This window comes from Dasypus novemcinctus, chromosome 5 (genome assembly GCF_030445035.2).
Source record: "Dasypus novemcinctus isolate mDasNov1 chromosome 5, mDasNov1.1.hap2, whole genome shotgun sequence".
In the NCBI taxonomy this organism is placed as follows: domain Eukaryota; kingdom Metazoa; phylum Chordata; class Mammalia; order Cingulata; family Dasypodidae; genus Dasypus; species Dasypus novemcinctus.
The window spans coordinates 131034970-131051612 of record NC_080677.1 but is presented as its reverse complement, the minus strand read 5'-3'; the positions used below and the strand labels follow the sequence as shown (position 1 = coordinate 131051612).

The following is a 16643-nucleotide window of genomic DNA, read 5'->3' as shown; positions in this document are numbered from 1 at the left end:
TTGCTTAATAGGGGTTCCAGAGAGTGCTTCTAAGGAACTCTGTCCTAGCGATGGGGTCAGGCTTCAGTCTCAAAAGGTCCTGGCACAGATAGATGTTTTTCCCTTTAAGTTGGACTTTTCAATCCTCAGTAAACCAAATAAGATAATGTATGTTGAAGTACTTTGTAAATTATAAAGTGCTTAATAAAAGTCAGGCATTCAAATACTTAGAAGACCATTCACTAAACCTTATACATCTTATCTCTATCTTCTCCTAACTCCTACTGGCAAAGACAATTTAGTTCCCTTTCAAGGATCAGAAAAGAAAGAAATCACAAGACAAACCTAAAGGTGAACACATATTTCTTACCCTGACTACCTCTGTACCTTGGAAGATCTGGTTAGCTTTGAGAAGCTTCTCCAATTTCCTAGCTCTTGCTTATGAAACTTAGAGGACAGAGATGTGTAGAAATAAACACTGCTTTATTCAGATAGCAAAAGGTTAAGAATCAAACATGTCCTTATGAACCTCATTTGCACATATTTGAAACCAGAGGAGGAGAGCACATTCCTGGGGCCAATCACCAGTAGTGTTCTTGACTGAGCAGACATTTGCAAGAGGGTGCTGGCCAATCTTCACACTGTCCTAAGAAGTACTTATCACCCTAGGAACCCTAGGTGACTGTCAGGGCTGAAAGAAACAAGGTCTGGAGTATGGCTACATCTTGTAATGCTATCTGGGTAGCACAGAGGGCCAAGGTCCCTCATACCCATCCTAGTCTCATAATTCTATGGCTTTTGAAGTCAAACTGTCAGTTCTAATGCTGGTTATATAGAATGTCAGACCCAGTGGGCATGAGCCATTGGGAAAAGAGAGGGAGAAATGCCAGGATATGTACACAGAGATGCTATAAAGATCACAGGTAGGGAAGGAGGATAGAGATGATGGCTAGAACTCTGGCTAAAGGGAAAGTGCTTACTCCTTTGACTACCAATGCATTTTAGTTTGTTCTCTTGTGAGGCAAAAATAGGAATCCTTTCCAACTAAGGGAAGCTTCAGGCCTTAAGGTCTAAAACATAGGTGAAGTATCTCAAAACAAAACAAAGAGGCAAATCTGGGCAATGGGTCTCTTGCAAAGGCTTTCACAACTTTTCAATCCTGGGTTCTTTCACAAAAATGTCAATAATCCTCTTTGCCTTCTACTAACAAAGGAGAACCAGAGCATGCTCCATCCCCTCGAGAAATTTAGGAAGTACAAGTATCTATGTCAAGTAGCATTTTCAGTCATTTCCTGGTCCAAGGGAACCCGATTTTTCACAAACCTGACACTGGAGGTTTTCCTCAAAGATAGAGAGCACCAGGTCATCCTAACACTGACTGGAGAGGAGGTTGCTTCCCTACCTGTCTTCTACCTTCAGTTCCTAAATCTGTGTTAGAGAACTTCTCCCCCAGAAACTCACAGAGAGCATTGTTGACAGCACTAGACTTTTGTTCCAAGGACTTCTTAAAGGATGGAGCTGTCAGGGGAAGGGTGCTTGCTAGAATGTCACCTTAATTTGGAATCCCTATAGATTGGGCAGGGGCTACAAGCCCCACTTTAAAGGGCCTTTCTCTTTTTTTCCATTCTGCCAACTCACAACAATGCTACCCTGAACTCCCAGTAGTAATTTATGTGAATTGGGAGAGGAAGGACTATGCATCATCATGTAGAGAGCGACACTATCCAAGCTCTGGCTCCAGAAGGCAGGTACATCTCAGACCTCCAGACTGGAAGATATTTCCATAAGGTTAAAAGGCAGGAAATGAGAAAGGAATTCCAGGGTAGAGCTGAAAAAGATATATAGGAAAATGATGGTGTTGAGGTTAAGTGCTAAGGGTGGGGTAACTGGAAGGGAATGTCCGAAACATTGGAAACCATGGTCTGCAATAATGACAAGATGCTAGGATGATAATGTCTCACTAAGCTCTCAGCATCTTCTAGAAATGGGAAGTGGTAGACTGCTGGTTAAGGGACCTGAACGTTTGGACTTGCAGGCAGACAAGGGACCCCAGCCTAGAGGAGCGCAGCAAGGAAGCTAGGTATGGAGCAGTACTTCCTTTCTACTGAAAACAAATGAAAGGCAGGTGTAAAGAAGCCCTTCCCTGTTCTTATCATCTTGGAAGAAAGTTAAATAGGAAAGTTCTCACATGGGGAAGGCTGAACCTAGACACAAAATTAGGCCCAACCAGGTAAGAAGCCTTACTGAACCTACCAAAAGAAGCTGCCCCTATAAGGAAAAGTGTTTTACTTTAGGTTGAAAGGGAAGAAAGGGGTGAGGGAAATTGGGAACATGGTAGTGCAGGAAGCCCTTCTGTGCTTCTAGGGTAGCATTCCTTAAGCTTGCACATACCCAGGAATTTCCTGGGGAAACTTATTTAAAACATCCAGTTACTAAGCCCCAATTCCAGAGATTTTGATTCTGTGTCTGGAGCAGAGCACCTTTAATAAGCATCCCTAGCAATTCTGATGCAGAGTTCCCAAAGCAACTCTGAGAAAGAATGGACCAGACTGTCATGCTGACAGTACATTTAGAGAGCCCTTCTTCCCACAATAAGGACTTCAGTGTCAAAGTTGATACCTGTCCAACTAAAGATAAAGAAAGGGACTGAAGGTAGCTAAGTCCACCTAGTGCACCCCTGTTGTTTTTTGTTCAAGGAAACTGAGGTGCTACTGTTCATCAATCCTTATGGCTGACTGGGAGCCAGCAGGCACTTGGATTCTCTGCTGCCACTTCATTGAGAGGGAAAATGAGCCACAGAAAAGAGAAAGGAATTAATCATGGATGAATCACTGCTCACAGCAGAACTGGGGCCATATCCCAAGCCCCCCAACTCCAAACTTGGTCGTGTACACTCCATAGAATAATGGAGTTCAGCATGTCACAGGTCAAACACAAGTGCTACAACTTCTAGGAAGCATCAGGCTCCCTTTCAGGGAAAACATATTCTTCCACTGTCTCATAGCTAAAGGAGGATAACCTTCCTTCAGCACTCTGTTCAAAGGGGTATTTGTTTCATTCTGAAAGGAATGCCCTGGGGAGAGGTAGAGAAGTTCTTTGATGTTGAGTCTCTCACTTGAAATCGAGGCCCTCCTGCTTCTGCCACAGGAGCCAGGATATGAGGCCCCAGCACAATGGTTCCTGTAAGCACCTGCACCAAGTCACAGTCCTTAGAGCCTAGAAATCCTTTCCCCTAACAAAGTGGTCTTTCCCCAGGGCAACTTAGGCTGTGGATAGCCTCCCTGGAACATTCCCCAACTATCCAGAGGGCAGGGGTGCTCCTTTAAGCCCTCACCTCCAACAGTAACTCTCATTTCAGAAAAGTTCCGTCTGCCACAGGATCATGGGGTGAACTCTTTCATAAAGCGCATTGAAAATGAACTTGAGATACAAAATTTTTCTGCATATTTAAGTGCTATGAGGTCACTGCTATGCTTAGAGAGGGGCCTTGGTAAAGAGGTTGTGTGCCTCCTAATTTCCTTGCCTCTCTGGATTGTGGCCTCTACCTATCTTGTTACAGTCCACTCCCTGGTCAGAGTCCTCCCCACCCCCCACTTGCCTAGAATCTTTGCAGAAAGCCTGTGACCATGATCACTGTCTCAGGGTGGCCTGTGCCACAAGAGAGTAGGGAAAGATGGGGGTCTCCAAGGTAATTACTAGTATTCCTGATCCTGCAGGAGGCTCTATCAGGACAGTTCTGGGGTCTCCGGCTGGTGTAGGGGTACATGTATCCTGTTAGGTGGGTCCAGGATGCAGTCCTTCAGAGTCTCCACTGGTTCCCTGCAGGATTGAATGGATGGCTTCTGGGTCACTGACTGTTCCATATGGAGTGCTCCCATCTTCTCATCCCTGAGCCCAGCACCTCAGGCAGGGGGAGAGAATTCACAATTAGGGGGAAAACAGATTTAACATTACCTCCCTTCCTACTTCCAACTTAGCCCCAAGGTATGTTTGGTAAAAAAAAACAACGAGGACAGAACCAACTGAAGATAGGACTAGGATTGTTCTTTGTGGCCCTAATCTAGCTCTCCCAGGTTTATTTCTTTTACTCTGTAACAGTGGTTCTCAACTGGGCAGGGATTTTGTCCCCTCCTGGGGAACAGTTGGCAAAGACTGGAGACACTTTTGATTTTCACAACTGGGGAGGTGCTGCTGGTATCGAGTGGGTGAAGGCCAGAGATACTGCTAAAGATCCTACAACGTACGAGATGAGCCCCCCACGACAACTCTTGGGGCCCAAAGTGTCAGTAATGCTGAGGTTGAAAACCCCTGCCATAGAAGGAGGACTTCATCATGTAAAACCTGGTAGTGTTCATTATTAGTTTCATGTTTTAGTCCCAATATCCCCATGAAAAGAATAATCTGCAAAAGACCACACCTGACATCATCTTTTACTCCTTCTTGCCCACAAGGCTGGACATTGAGAACAACTCACTCAACAAATGTTTGAGATGGATTCCCGCCCCTCCATTTTGGTTCTTCCCTTGTCTCTGGTAGGTGAGATCCTTTGTTTTTCCCTCTCTCCAGTTCTCCCATGGCCTTCTCCAATCCCTGCTGGACTCTGGCTCCAGTGCTACCCTGCTTCTTACAGAGCCTCTGTCAACCCTGAGAACCATTCCTACTGCTGATGACCAGACTCAGAGGTAAAAATGAAAGCTGGAAGCAAAAGGAAGGAGACCAGCTAGACAAAGAAATCAAAAAGAGAAAAATCACTGCTCTGTCACTATTCAGGAAAGCACGAGTGGCCTGGAGACTCTCAATAGCTATCATGTTTTGTTTTTCAACTATTTGAAAAGAAGAAAACTACTTAGTATAAGGTTTTCAGTAACTTCCCCTTCTTTATAACTTTCCCCAATGTAAGTGCTCCAGTCTCATTAGGCCACATCCCTCACTGACTTCTCTCCCTGCTGCATGCCATTCCTGGAATGCCCCAACCTTCTCCTCTTCACATCACCTTCCTCACAGCTACTCTGACCTCTTCCTGTACAACTCAGAATCTAGACAGCCCACATAGAATTTGATGGCACTATACCAGCTTGTCAGGTCTTCTATAGTTCATGACCCTTAAAGAGTGTGATTCGTACTATCTGCCATTGTTCTGAGTGTTTTACATTTATTAAGTCACTTTACAAATTAAAAACAACCAAAGCACAAAGAGTGACTTTCTGACAGCCACACAGCTAGTTAGGTGACAGAGCTAGAATTTGAACCTGCACAGACTGGCTCCAGAAAGTCATGCTCAAAATCACTATGTCCTGGTGCTTAAAGTGTGAATGGTAGGGGGAGGGGAAAAATAAATAAATAAATAAAGTGTGAATGGCTTGTTTCTCCAGCTGGGTCATAAGCTCCTTGAGGGGGAGGCATCATGTCTCACCACACCCATGAACCCCCTGACATACCACAGAAGCTCAACGAAAGTTGGACATACCACAGAAGCTCAACAATACTTTAGATCAAGCCTATTTTGCTAGCTGACTCTCAGTCATTATGGACTTCTAACTCAGCATGGGATTGGGAGGATAAGATTCTTTTCCTTTTCCCCCCACATCCAGAAGTCTGCTATGTGTACCCCTTACTGTCACACTTACTTATATGGGAACGAGTTGGCACTTGAGGACAGGTGTAGATGTGGCTGAAACGACGGCCTGAGGAAGTCAGGTACCAGTGCTGGATGGCAGGCTGTGGGTCATACTCTGTGACTGCCACACCATTCACTGCTGTCATCATGAGCATGTTGATCACCTCATTGGAGAGCTTGGTTCTCTCATCAGTCTTGATCCGGTTCATGGCATTGAATCCCCGCTTACAGCAGGAGGTAGAGATAGGCACACAGACCACCACTGCCATGAGCTTGCTCACCAAGGGGAAGCGGTAGTGCTGAGCAAGGGCATTTTTATATAGCATGGAGAATGGGAGGTTCTTGGCTACGGTTTTCAGGTCCAACCACTCCTCCAGCAGTACTTCTTCACTGTAGCCTGTGGGCAGCGAGAGTTGAAAATGCCTGGCAAGGGCAAGAATATCATCATTCCCAAAAGTGGCAAGTTCAATACCATTTGGCCAGGCCATGGTGTCAAACACCTCCATATTCTTGAGCTGAGGGGGACGGTCTGCATCAAATCTTTGCTGAAGGTATTTGATCCCAGTCAGGATCATTTTTTCCCTGTCTGCCTGAAACCGCTGTTCTGCCATCTCCATTCGGTCCAAGAAGATGCCATGGAGCCACCCATCCTTGAAGCTGGCATTGAATTCTTCCTCTTTGGGCCCTTCCTTGTGAAGGAGGGTCTCTAGTGTTATATAGGCCTGTTCCAGCATGGAGTTCACCTCTGTAATCAGCACAATGTCTTTCTGGCATACTTCAGACAAAGGCCTGTAGATGCTCAGGAAGTCTAAAAGGAAGTGGCAGAACTTGATGAAATGGAAGCTCTTTATCAACTTCAGCATTCCTTTGGCCCTGTGCCCAATCTGGCCCCCAGCTTCTGCCACACTCTGCAGATGCCTAGCCAGGGCAGGCCAGCTCACAACAAGTGCATTCAATGTCTGCCTCTTACTGGCAACCCACCTGACAGCATTCAAGTCCTTTAGGCGGATGATTTCCTGCTCTAGCAGGGCTGCACCTTCCTGCAGCTCACTCAACCTTTTATTTGAGGACTGGTAAAACTTGAAGACGGTTCGAATATGCCGGTCACACTTCTTCACCAGATCAATGCTCCCACAAGCATCTAACACAGCCAGGTGAAGGCGGTGGGCCACACAATGGACAGACAGCAGCTGAGGGATGATCTCCTGGAACTTCTCCGCAAGGCCTCCCTTGCAGCTTAACATAGCTGAGCCATCAGTTCCCAGGCCCACGACCCAACCAGGCTTCCGGAAAGGGATGTCTAGTTCATCCAGGGCAGAAATAATGGTTTCAAAATATCCATCCACTGTCTCACTGTACAGAGGGGCCAAAGTGATATAAGATTCTTTCACCTCCACCTCTTTAAAGTACCGGATATAAATCCCCACACATGCCTGGTCAAAGGAGTCTGTGGAGCTGTCCAACAACATGCTGACACAAGGAGAGTTTCGGATATCATCCAGGATTTCTTTCTTCAGAGTCTCAGAGATGTACTTTATGAATTGAGTACATGCAGTACGATTTCGGTATTTGCCTAAAATCATGGTTCCAGTGTTTTGGAGAAGTTGCAGGATCTTCTCAAAGTCATTCAGTGGCCTTGAGTGATATGCGATGGAGTAGGCAGCATTGAAAAAGTGCTCCATGTTTGCCATCAGGTCACTGGAGATTTCTGGGACTAGGGCAGCCTGAGGGGCATCTTTGATTTCAACTGTGTTGGCACAGAGCTTGTGTGCTTTGCTGATTTCATGGTATTTTAAGGTCTCCACTTTAAAAGGCCCAGTGTAGCCTCTGACTAACCGGGATGATTTGTCATGGAGATTAGGGCTTTTTTTGCAAGCTGAGCAGAAAAGCTTGGTCTCTTTTGGGTCAATTACTAACCATGGAAATTGCCCAAACCATGACCTCTGAATTGAACGAGGTCTGTAAGTCCTCTTGATTTTCTGAGGTTCATCTACTTCTGCTTCACAAATGCTGGAGTTACAGTAGGAGCCACATGTTTCCACAGAAGGAGCTGGAAGCAAAGCAGATTCTATTGCCAAGGCTTGTGTGTTAATCTCTGCTACGGTCACCATCTTTTTCCCTTTGGAGAAAATGATACTGTGGTTGGTTTTGCTCCCCAAAATTCTACGGTTTCCTGTCAGTTAAGATACCTCAATTCAGTAAGTACCCCTTATCCAAACAAGAGATGAATTCTACTCATTTTTCTAGGGACTTCTATTTAAATCCTTCTCTGTTATTATCTATGAAAGTCAATCTGGTTACCCAGGAGTTGATTGCTACTCTTTGTGGATTCTTTTGGCATATTCCCCACCATTCTCACAGCTACCTTGGGATCATGTAACCTCAGATGCTAAGCTTAATTTTTTTTTTTTTTTAAGATTTATTTTTATTTATTTAATTCCCCTCCCCTCCCCCGGTTGTCTGTTTTCTGTGTCTTTTTGCTGCGTCTTGTTTCTTTGTCCGCTTCTGTTGTCGTCAGCGGCACGGGAAGTGTGGGCGGCGCCATTCTCGGCAGGCTGCTCCCTCCTTCGCGCTGGGCGGCTCTCCTTATGGGTGCACTCCTTGCGCGTGGGGCTCCCCTACGCGGGGGACACCCGTGTGGCACGGCACTCCTTGCGCGCATCAGCACTGCGCATGGGCCAGCTCCACACGGGTCAAGGAGGCCCGGGGCTTGAACCGCGGACCTCCCATGTGGTAGACGGACGCCCTAACCACTGGGCCAAAGTCCGTTTCCCGCTAAGCTTAATTGACTACGCTTGGCCACAGATATTATTGAATAAACAGGTTGCTTTAATCCTCTTGCGAGCTACCACAAAGAAAAGAGATTAATCTTCTCTAAGTCTTCTTATAAGTATTAGAAAGGGCTGTCCAGGAGCATACATAGTAGCTACTAGCCAATAAGCTAGGTAAAACACTTAATTTTCACTGACCAACAGGGTTGTCACTAAGAATCCAAGGAGAAGGGAAGAAGGGATAAGAGGTTCACAGACCTATAGCTAACATGGTTCCCCACAACCACAGTGTCTACCACACACATCCTCCCATCAGTTCTACCTTGGGCCTCTTAGCACTTCTGCTTATCAAAGGATCTTGTTTTTTCAATACTGTTTCAGTTTCCTAGGCTATCCTTTACTCTGAGGGCAGGGTTAGCTTCTTGATCATCTTTGTAAACCCAAGGCCTAATACAGGACTTTGTGCACAGTAGGTGCAGCACTAGGATGGCTGAACTAATGTTGTGTGAGTTGCCATAGCTACATAGGGGCTACTGGATGTGCCCTTTAGAACTTAACAGGTTAAGACTCACCTGGAGGATGACCTTTCCCCCACTTTGGCCCATTTGGATCCTTGATCCAGGGAGCAGCTCTACGTTCCAATTTTGAGATCAAGTCTGGTTTGGCAGCAGCAGGCCCTATTGTAGGGATGAAGAGTCACACTGATGTTACTGCTATGAACCATCAAGTCAAGAAGCCCACCTCAAGCTAGACATGGTACCTAAAATATTCAGGGATAGCCTCTGGGTTCTATCACTTAATAACATCTGTTCACCTAGGGGCAGGCTGAAAGCTTACTCTCCTAGGGTACCAATTTGTTCTTAAACGTCAAAGAGGCAACCAGATTAGGGTGTGTAAATAACTAGCCAGGATAAATAACTTCTTTAACTCCATAGACCAGTCATGGGAGCCATGAACCAGCTAATTGCACCTATAGGGGAAAGTGTAGAAATAGGAAGAGAAACAGAGAATAAAAGAGAAGGAAAGAAAAGATAGGAATGAAAAAGAAAGTCACACAAGAAGTGAAAAAGTGCCACCAATAACTGAGCCATGCATATATCCCTCGGCAACACCCACAGCTGGCTTTGAGTGCAGGTGGGTAACCACGTGGGTTATTTTAAGAGGTACTTGAAAGGCCCCTTGAAAAAATCTACCATCTTCAATGGAACCTGAAATGTAACTAAAAGAGAGTCATATCTTTGTGTTAAGCCCTGCTCTTTATTTAAAATATAAATATACTTCAGAAATATGTAAATAAATCGCTTCGTATATTTAAAATAAAATCCATTAACATCTACAAATATGCTCATATATGTATCTGTGTGTATAAGCTTTCTTTGGAAGGATATACAAACAAACAATTAGTAACTGTGGGTGCTTCTGGGAAGGAACTGAAGAGCAATGTAAAAGGGAGATTATTCTTCACTCTACATCTTTTGGATAACCTGAACATATTTATATTTATATATATATATATGTATATGTGTGGCCACATATCTACTAGTAAAAATACAGATAAGTGCTTAAATTATTCAGGTGTGGCAGACTGAACACACGTCCTTCCTAAAACATCTCTAAAATTAGAGTAAAGAAGAATAAGAAGAATAAGAATAAGCCCATTAGAAATATTGTACTCAAATCGTTGATACATAGTCAAGAGAAGGAAAAGAGATAAAACAGAGAGTAGAACTAATGGAGCTGAACCCCAAATACCTGCAGAGGGGAGTAAGAGGGAGAAGCAAGTTAATTTATACCATAGAATCCCAGAAAGATTCAGAAAACAAAGACACCAGGTAGGGAGAAGATGGTGCGTAAGGAATGGGGTGGAAAGAGAGGACTGATTCAAAGGCTGCATAGAAACCAGTTAGACCTATAGGTCCATGAAACCAGAAAACACCACCACTCTCAGCCTTAGAGGAGAAGAGAGATTTATTCTATAGAATAAAACTTAACCAGAAAGGTTGCAGACTCTGAAATACTGGGAATAGTGAAAGGTAAAGAGAGCAGGGAAGAATTTATAGACTGAAAGGTGAGTTATTAGGTTCCAAGAATACTGGCAGTCAGGCTTATATCTTCCAAGCATCTTGACTCGAAAGGTTTTCTTTAGAGAAACTGAATTGCTTCTTCCCTCTTCCATGCCCCAAAAAGACCTCTGGATACTGACTTTTGCAGGCTCTTCAATGAAACATCCAGGTTTATAACTAATCATCCTATAGTGAAATCTATCTTTTTATGTGTCCCAGCCACACACATACAGATTCTAATCTTTTTTTAAGGGTTTCCTCTTAAATATAAATGAATACAAACATGATAAGTTAAGAAAACCCTTCAATATAAAAGAGAGGGACCAAAACAAGTAGTAAAAAGGATCAGAAGAAAAGAAATACTGTAGGGAGCAAAATAAAACTTCAAAAAACCTAATATTAATATTCCTAGAGAGTCACGTTAGCTATGAAGGAGCAATAGACACTCTTAGCAATCTGAAAAAAGAAGAAATTAAAAATATTAAGTAGAATTGAGGAAATCTCTAAGAAAGTAGAACAACAACAACAACAAAAAGCAGAGAATAGGAGAAAAAGAAAAAGACAAAGAAAAAGAAAATCAGAGACTCAATCCAGGAAGTCAAATATTTAACTCAGACGAGGTTCTGGAAGAAAGAAAAGAGAAAATAGGAGGAAATCAAAGAAGAAATAATAGAAGAACATTTCCCAGAACTTGAAAATATTAGTTTCCACATGAAAGGGAAACACCAGATGCCCAGCACAAAAGAAGAAAAAACACCCACATCAAGGCATATCACTTTCAGAACACTGGAATAGATTTTAAAAGCTTTCAGAGAGGAAAAAAGAGTCTATATTCAAAGATTCAAGAATAAAAAGGACATTGGACTTCTCAACAGCACCGGTGAAACCTAAAAGATCAATACTTTACAAATTCTGAGGAAATGATTTTTAATCTAGAATTCGATATCCAATCAAATTATCCATCAATTGTGGGAGAATAGGGGGTATTTTCAGAAATGCAGAGTCTAAAGAAAAAGAATTCCTCCTATGCACTTTTTTAGGAAGCTACTGAAAAATGTCTTCCATCAAAATGAAGATATAAACTGAAAGAGGAAGAGAAGGATCCAGGAAATAGGCGAGAGACAAGATGATCTAAGGCCCCAGCTGTGTAGTGGCCTAGAGAGTAACTAGTTTAGACAGAGGGAATGGAAGGCTCAGTGAGGGAAGTCTCTAGAAGAGGAGTGAAACTGAAATATCTTAGAATTTTGATCACGTGAAAAATACTCTTCAGAGGAGTTATAAATTTCCACTGGGTAGTTGGGAAGAATTAGTGATAGTACAGAAAACTAGCAAAATAAAAAATAATGAAAAAATTCAATTCCAGGGGGGAAAATCCCACAATGAAGGAAATATCATCATAATATATCACTTTGCTCAACAGTAAATAATACATAGCCATAATTATGCAAATAATTTACATTGATTTAACCAAAAAAGTGTGAGATACCTGTTCTGAGAGGATGGAGAAAAGAGAAGTGGGGGCCTGGGGTGATGTAAAAGGGCCATATCTTCATCTTCCACAGTAGGAATCAATAGATTTTATCTAAAATCAATAAATCAGGAATAGCAATAAACATATGCAACAGGATATTAAAGTGTGATTCTGTCTGTTTTGGCTGTAGTCCCCCTCCCCAAATAGATGCCATCTATTCCACATTCCAAAGCTAGACTACCTGGACACAATCTGGAGAGAAGATGGCTGAAAAATTGGTGCTCTAACCCACCCACCCCTCACCCACTAGGAGGGAATAAAAGAGCAGAAATTGAAGAAGTCAGGAAGCTGGAAATATTAGAGACTGAAATTCATATTTGGGAAGAGTTATCAAGTATATTGTGAACCTCGCACTACTGCCATGGGAAGGGGTGGAGTGGGCTACCTTCCCCTCATCTTAAGTTAGTGTGACTAGCTTCAAGGAGACCACTCGGTCGTCCTGACCTGTATCCTCTGGAGTCTACGGGGCTGGTCTTGAATTTAGGCCTGGAAAAAAACTAAAGAAGAAAAAGATGACAGGCTCCTGTGAGCTGGCTTTGTTGGGAATAGCCTAGGGCTTCTGAGGTCTAAATGTGGACCATGCAGGGAAAGAAAGAACGCCTGGAGCCATCTTAAAATGGGCTCTGCCCCTGATGGCTGCCTATTGGTGGTGTGCGCCCTCAAGAATCAGCCTATATTGGACAAACTGCCAAAGAAGACATTTTCCCTTGCAAAGGGAACTATAGGTAAGTGATCTCCGGAGACTGGGGCAGGAGGAGGCTCTGTAGACGTTACAAATATACCCTAAGAATCAGCTTTAAATAATCGTGGCTAGAAGTGAAATTAGGTTACATGGATGCCAATTAAAACCCTTCCTGTACTCTCCCACACTTCTACCCGCCCCTCCCATTCCAACCCAGGATGCCTCACAAATCCTAGACTAAGCTGGAGGAGGGTAAGAGGAGAAGCACCCTCTTCCTACTACACGATTCTAGATTTTAGACCTGAAATACATTGAGGTGGGAGAGGTAAGAAACTTTAGCTTTCATGGTTTTGTTTTTTGGGTTTTTTTTTTTAAACTACAACACAGGACTGGACTTTTATCCCCCTAGATTTTTTTGGGGGGCGGGGAGTGCAGGCAAAGTTTTGATATAATTTAAACATACAGAAAAGTTTCAGTAACAGTACAAAGAACTCCAACTGTTTACATTTTGTCCTATTTGCTTCATTGTGCTCATGTACTTGCATGTGCTCTCATGCACACACACACTCTCTCTGTATGTATATACTTACACACATTCCTATAAATATTATGGACACGCACAGTCTAGTCTCATTATTCAGAGTAGTTATTATGCTCTTTAAAGCTGCTGCAAACACTGGATTAGAAAATACTAAACCACTGTTTTTAGGGGAAACACAGGGGTAGATTCCTGCAAGCCTCTGATCACAACATTTTCAGCAACCAGTCAATACTTAAGCATGTTTTAGGTATGTTTCTGTTTAAAGACACCTTATCAAACACATTGTTGATTCATTAACATTGAACTCTTGGCCAATGGCACTATAAATTATCCCTGAATGAAACTTATCTAAGATATGCATTTTCTCCATAAGGCACATCACAGCCTTTTGTGCTTAGGAACACTAGATAGCACTTCAGTACATAATTGGGGGCCACTGTGAACAGCAAAATCACCAATAAAAAGCACAAAAAGGCAAAAGAGGTGACACTAAATATATGGCAAAAAGGACACTTGTTTACAATATGAGAGCTGAAACAAGAAGGCAGAATTGTCACCTTGTTCAGCCTCAATTGGGAAGGTGCACATCAGGCAACACAAATTTTTTTACTGCTCTGCACGTATTTGCAAATGACCAGGAAAGCACAGTGAGTATTTATTTAGGGATTACAAATAAATTTTAGTTAGTAGGCCAATTCGTAAATACAGAATCTGTGAATAATGATTGACTCTGTGTGTATAATGTAAATATATAAATGGATATATATACATATAAAATTTTTCTGAATAATTTAAGGGTAAAGTGTTTTCATACCCCTTTATCTCCTTGTGTGCTCCAAGAAAATGAATTTTCTCTTATGCAACAAGGAGAATCCTAAAATGACCTCCAATGACCCTCACCATGTATAATCCGTTACCCTTGAGTGTGGGTGGTATCTGTGAACATGGTGAGAAATCACTCTCATGATTATGTTATGTTACATGGTAAAAGGGAGATTATCAAGATGGACCTGACCCCATCACGTAAACCTTTTAAAAGCAGAGAGTTTTCTCTGGCTGGTAGCAGAAGAAGTAATCAGAGCTTCAATACACAAAGAGCATTCAGTGCATTGTTGCTTGCTTGAAGGTTGAGGGTGCCATGTGGAAAGGACTTAAGAGTGGCCTCTAAAAGCTGAGAATGATCCTTAGTTGGTAGTCAGCAAGAAAACAGAAGCCTCAGTTCTACAACTGCAAGGGACTGAATTCTGCTAACAATCTAAATGACCTTGGAAGTGATTCTTCCCCAGAGCATCCAGATAAGAGGTCAGCCTGGTCAACACCTTGATTTTGGCCATTTGAGACCCTAACCAGAGAATCCAGTCAAGCCCACTTGGGCTACTGACCTAAAGAACTGTGAGAAAATAAATGGTTATTTTTTAAACCACTAAGTCTGTGATAACTTGTTACACAGCAATAGAAGACTATATATCTTATATAACCAAAGTATAGTGAACAAAATCTGAAAACATAACATCAATACAATACTATTATGTAATCCAGTCTATACTTAAATTTCTTCAGTTATCCCAAAAACGTCATTTATACCTCTCTCTCTATTTTCCCCAGTCTAATATCTAATACAGGATTACACATTGCCCTTGGTTGTCACGCCTCTTTAGTCTTCTTTAATTGGGAATAGAGTGTCTGCCTTTCTTTGTCTTTCCTGATTATGACAATTTTATAAGGTATTATAATATATATTTTGCTCATTAAAATTAGACCATTAATGTGATTAAAAAGTGACTGCAGGATTTTCTATTATCTAAGTGTGATCAGAAAAAGTCATGGGACCTGCCTTAGACTTTACCCAAAGGGTAAGAAAGAAAAGGCCCACAGAGCTGATCTGAAAAAATATAATGGAAAAGAACAGAACTGTTTTATGAGTGAAATGTATTGAATTTCACTCTTTTAAAAACAATGTCTACACATATTATTTCAAAATGTGAAGCCAAGTTATAAGAAGAAACAGTTCAAAGATTTTGGGGAGGAGAATGTGGCAAGAAGGGGCAGGAGACCGTCATTTTTCATTGTAAGTCTTATTAGAACTACTTTCATTTTAAAAAACCCCACATAATTAGAAAAATATTTTAAAAGAACCATTGAAAACAAACAGGTGGCCATATATTGCAGACCAGTTTGCCTCAATTTATATTTCCCTTTGGGATTTTCCAACTCTGACTGCTCCTGACATAACCGCACTGGCCTCAGAAGTACTGTACACTGATTGCACCTCTTTAAAGCTATGGCCTATGTATTGTCCAAAACCTGTTCTGTTTCTATACCTTGGTGATGAAAAAACTATTAAGGGAACAAAACTCTAGCAAGTACATGTATACACACATATACTAACACTTACAATCCATAAAAATCCATAAAATTAGTTTGACTTAAAAATACAGACTTCTGATCCTTCCATGGCAAATTTCATCTGAGGGCTGGCAGGCCCTATCCCATGATAAAAGTTCTGAGATGACTACTCTGGCACCTGCCTTGGTTTTTCTAACTCCTGTTCTGTCCTTGGAGACACTTATTCTGTCACTTGGAAGCCACATCATATGATCCCTCATCGAGAAACTGGCCTATGCATGGTACGAGCAATTCTAACTCTCATACTCAAATAGGACCCTCCCACTCAGTTCTGGTTTCCTTTTAATGACACAAACTCCTTCCCCCAGCTATGTGATGTCTAGTTGTAGTTCATGGCCTCACTGGTAGACAAGGCACTACCACCTAAAGTGACCTGGTCATTTAGCATACAATAACACTTTCACTAAAAAAAAAATAAGGGTTATCCACTTATTCCCCATATTGGAATGTCTGTTTCTGTTACCGACAAATATTAGTTTCTTAACAGCTGAATGTAATTGTGTTTTCCAGATTCTTTTTGGGGAGAAGCAAGAGACTTCATCAAATATGGCCAAAGTCTGAAGCCAGAGTTAAAGTATAAGACTAAAAGAAGAGCCAAAAACTCTGCAGAGTGATAAATAAAATTGTTCTAAATCAGCAAGTCCACAAAAGGAGTTAGGAAAATATATTTAAAAAAGCATTAAAAACAGCAAAACAAAAACAAAAAACCTTTCTCTATAATCAAAATGATTATCTTCTAGAAATGATTGCTAAGATAGCTGGTAGAGCTGAGGAGGATATAATATGAGAATGGATATAATTTGGAAAAGTACATCTATTGAAAGGCTTTAGTGACTTGCAATTTAACTGCCAAACAACTAACAAATTAATATTAAACCTGACTGCGTCAAATTGAGACTGTCTTTTAAAGAAGAGATAATTATTATAAAATTGGAAAGAACAAATCTACCATTTGTAAATCCTGATACAAAGCAATGGAAGAATTAACTGGAATTCTTCAAATTCTAAGAGCAAAAGGAAATAAATGGCTTAGAATGTACTGCAATGCAGCAT

At 41.9% G+C, this 16643-nt stretch overlaps 1 protein-coding gene across 1 annotated transcript in view; it reads right to left on the bottom strand.

Moving 5' to 3' along the window:
• Positions 1-443: 443 nt before the first annotated feature.
• Positions 444-16643, bottom strand: part of ZNF862 (zinc finger protein 862) — a 30350-nt gene continuing 14150 nt past the window's right edge. Inside the window, exons 6-8 of the mRNA XM_023590751.3 lie at positions 8940-9044; positions 5607-7715; positions 444-3880 (exon numbers count right to left, since the gene is read on the bottom strand). Coding sequence (XP_023446519.3) covers positions 3705-3880; positions 5607-7715; positions 8940-9044 — 2390 coding nt within the window. The 3' untranslated portion in view covers positions 444-3704. The remainder of the gene's footprint in view (positions 3881-5606; positions 7716-8939; positions 9045-16643) is intronic.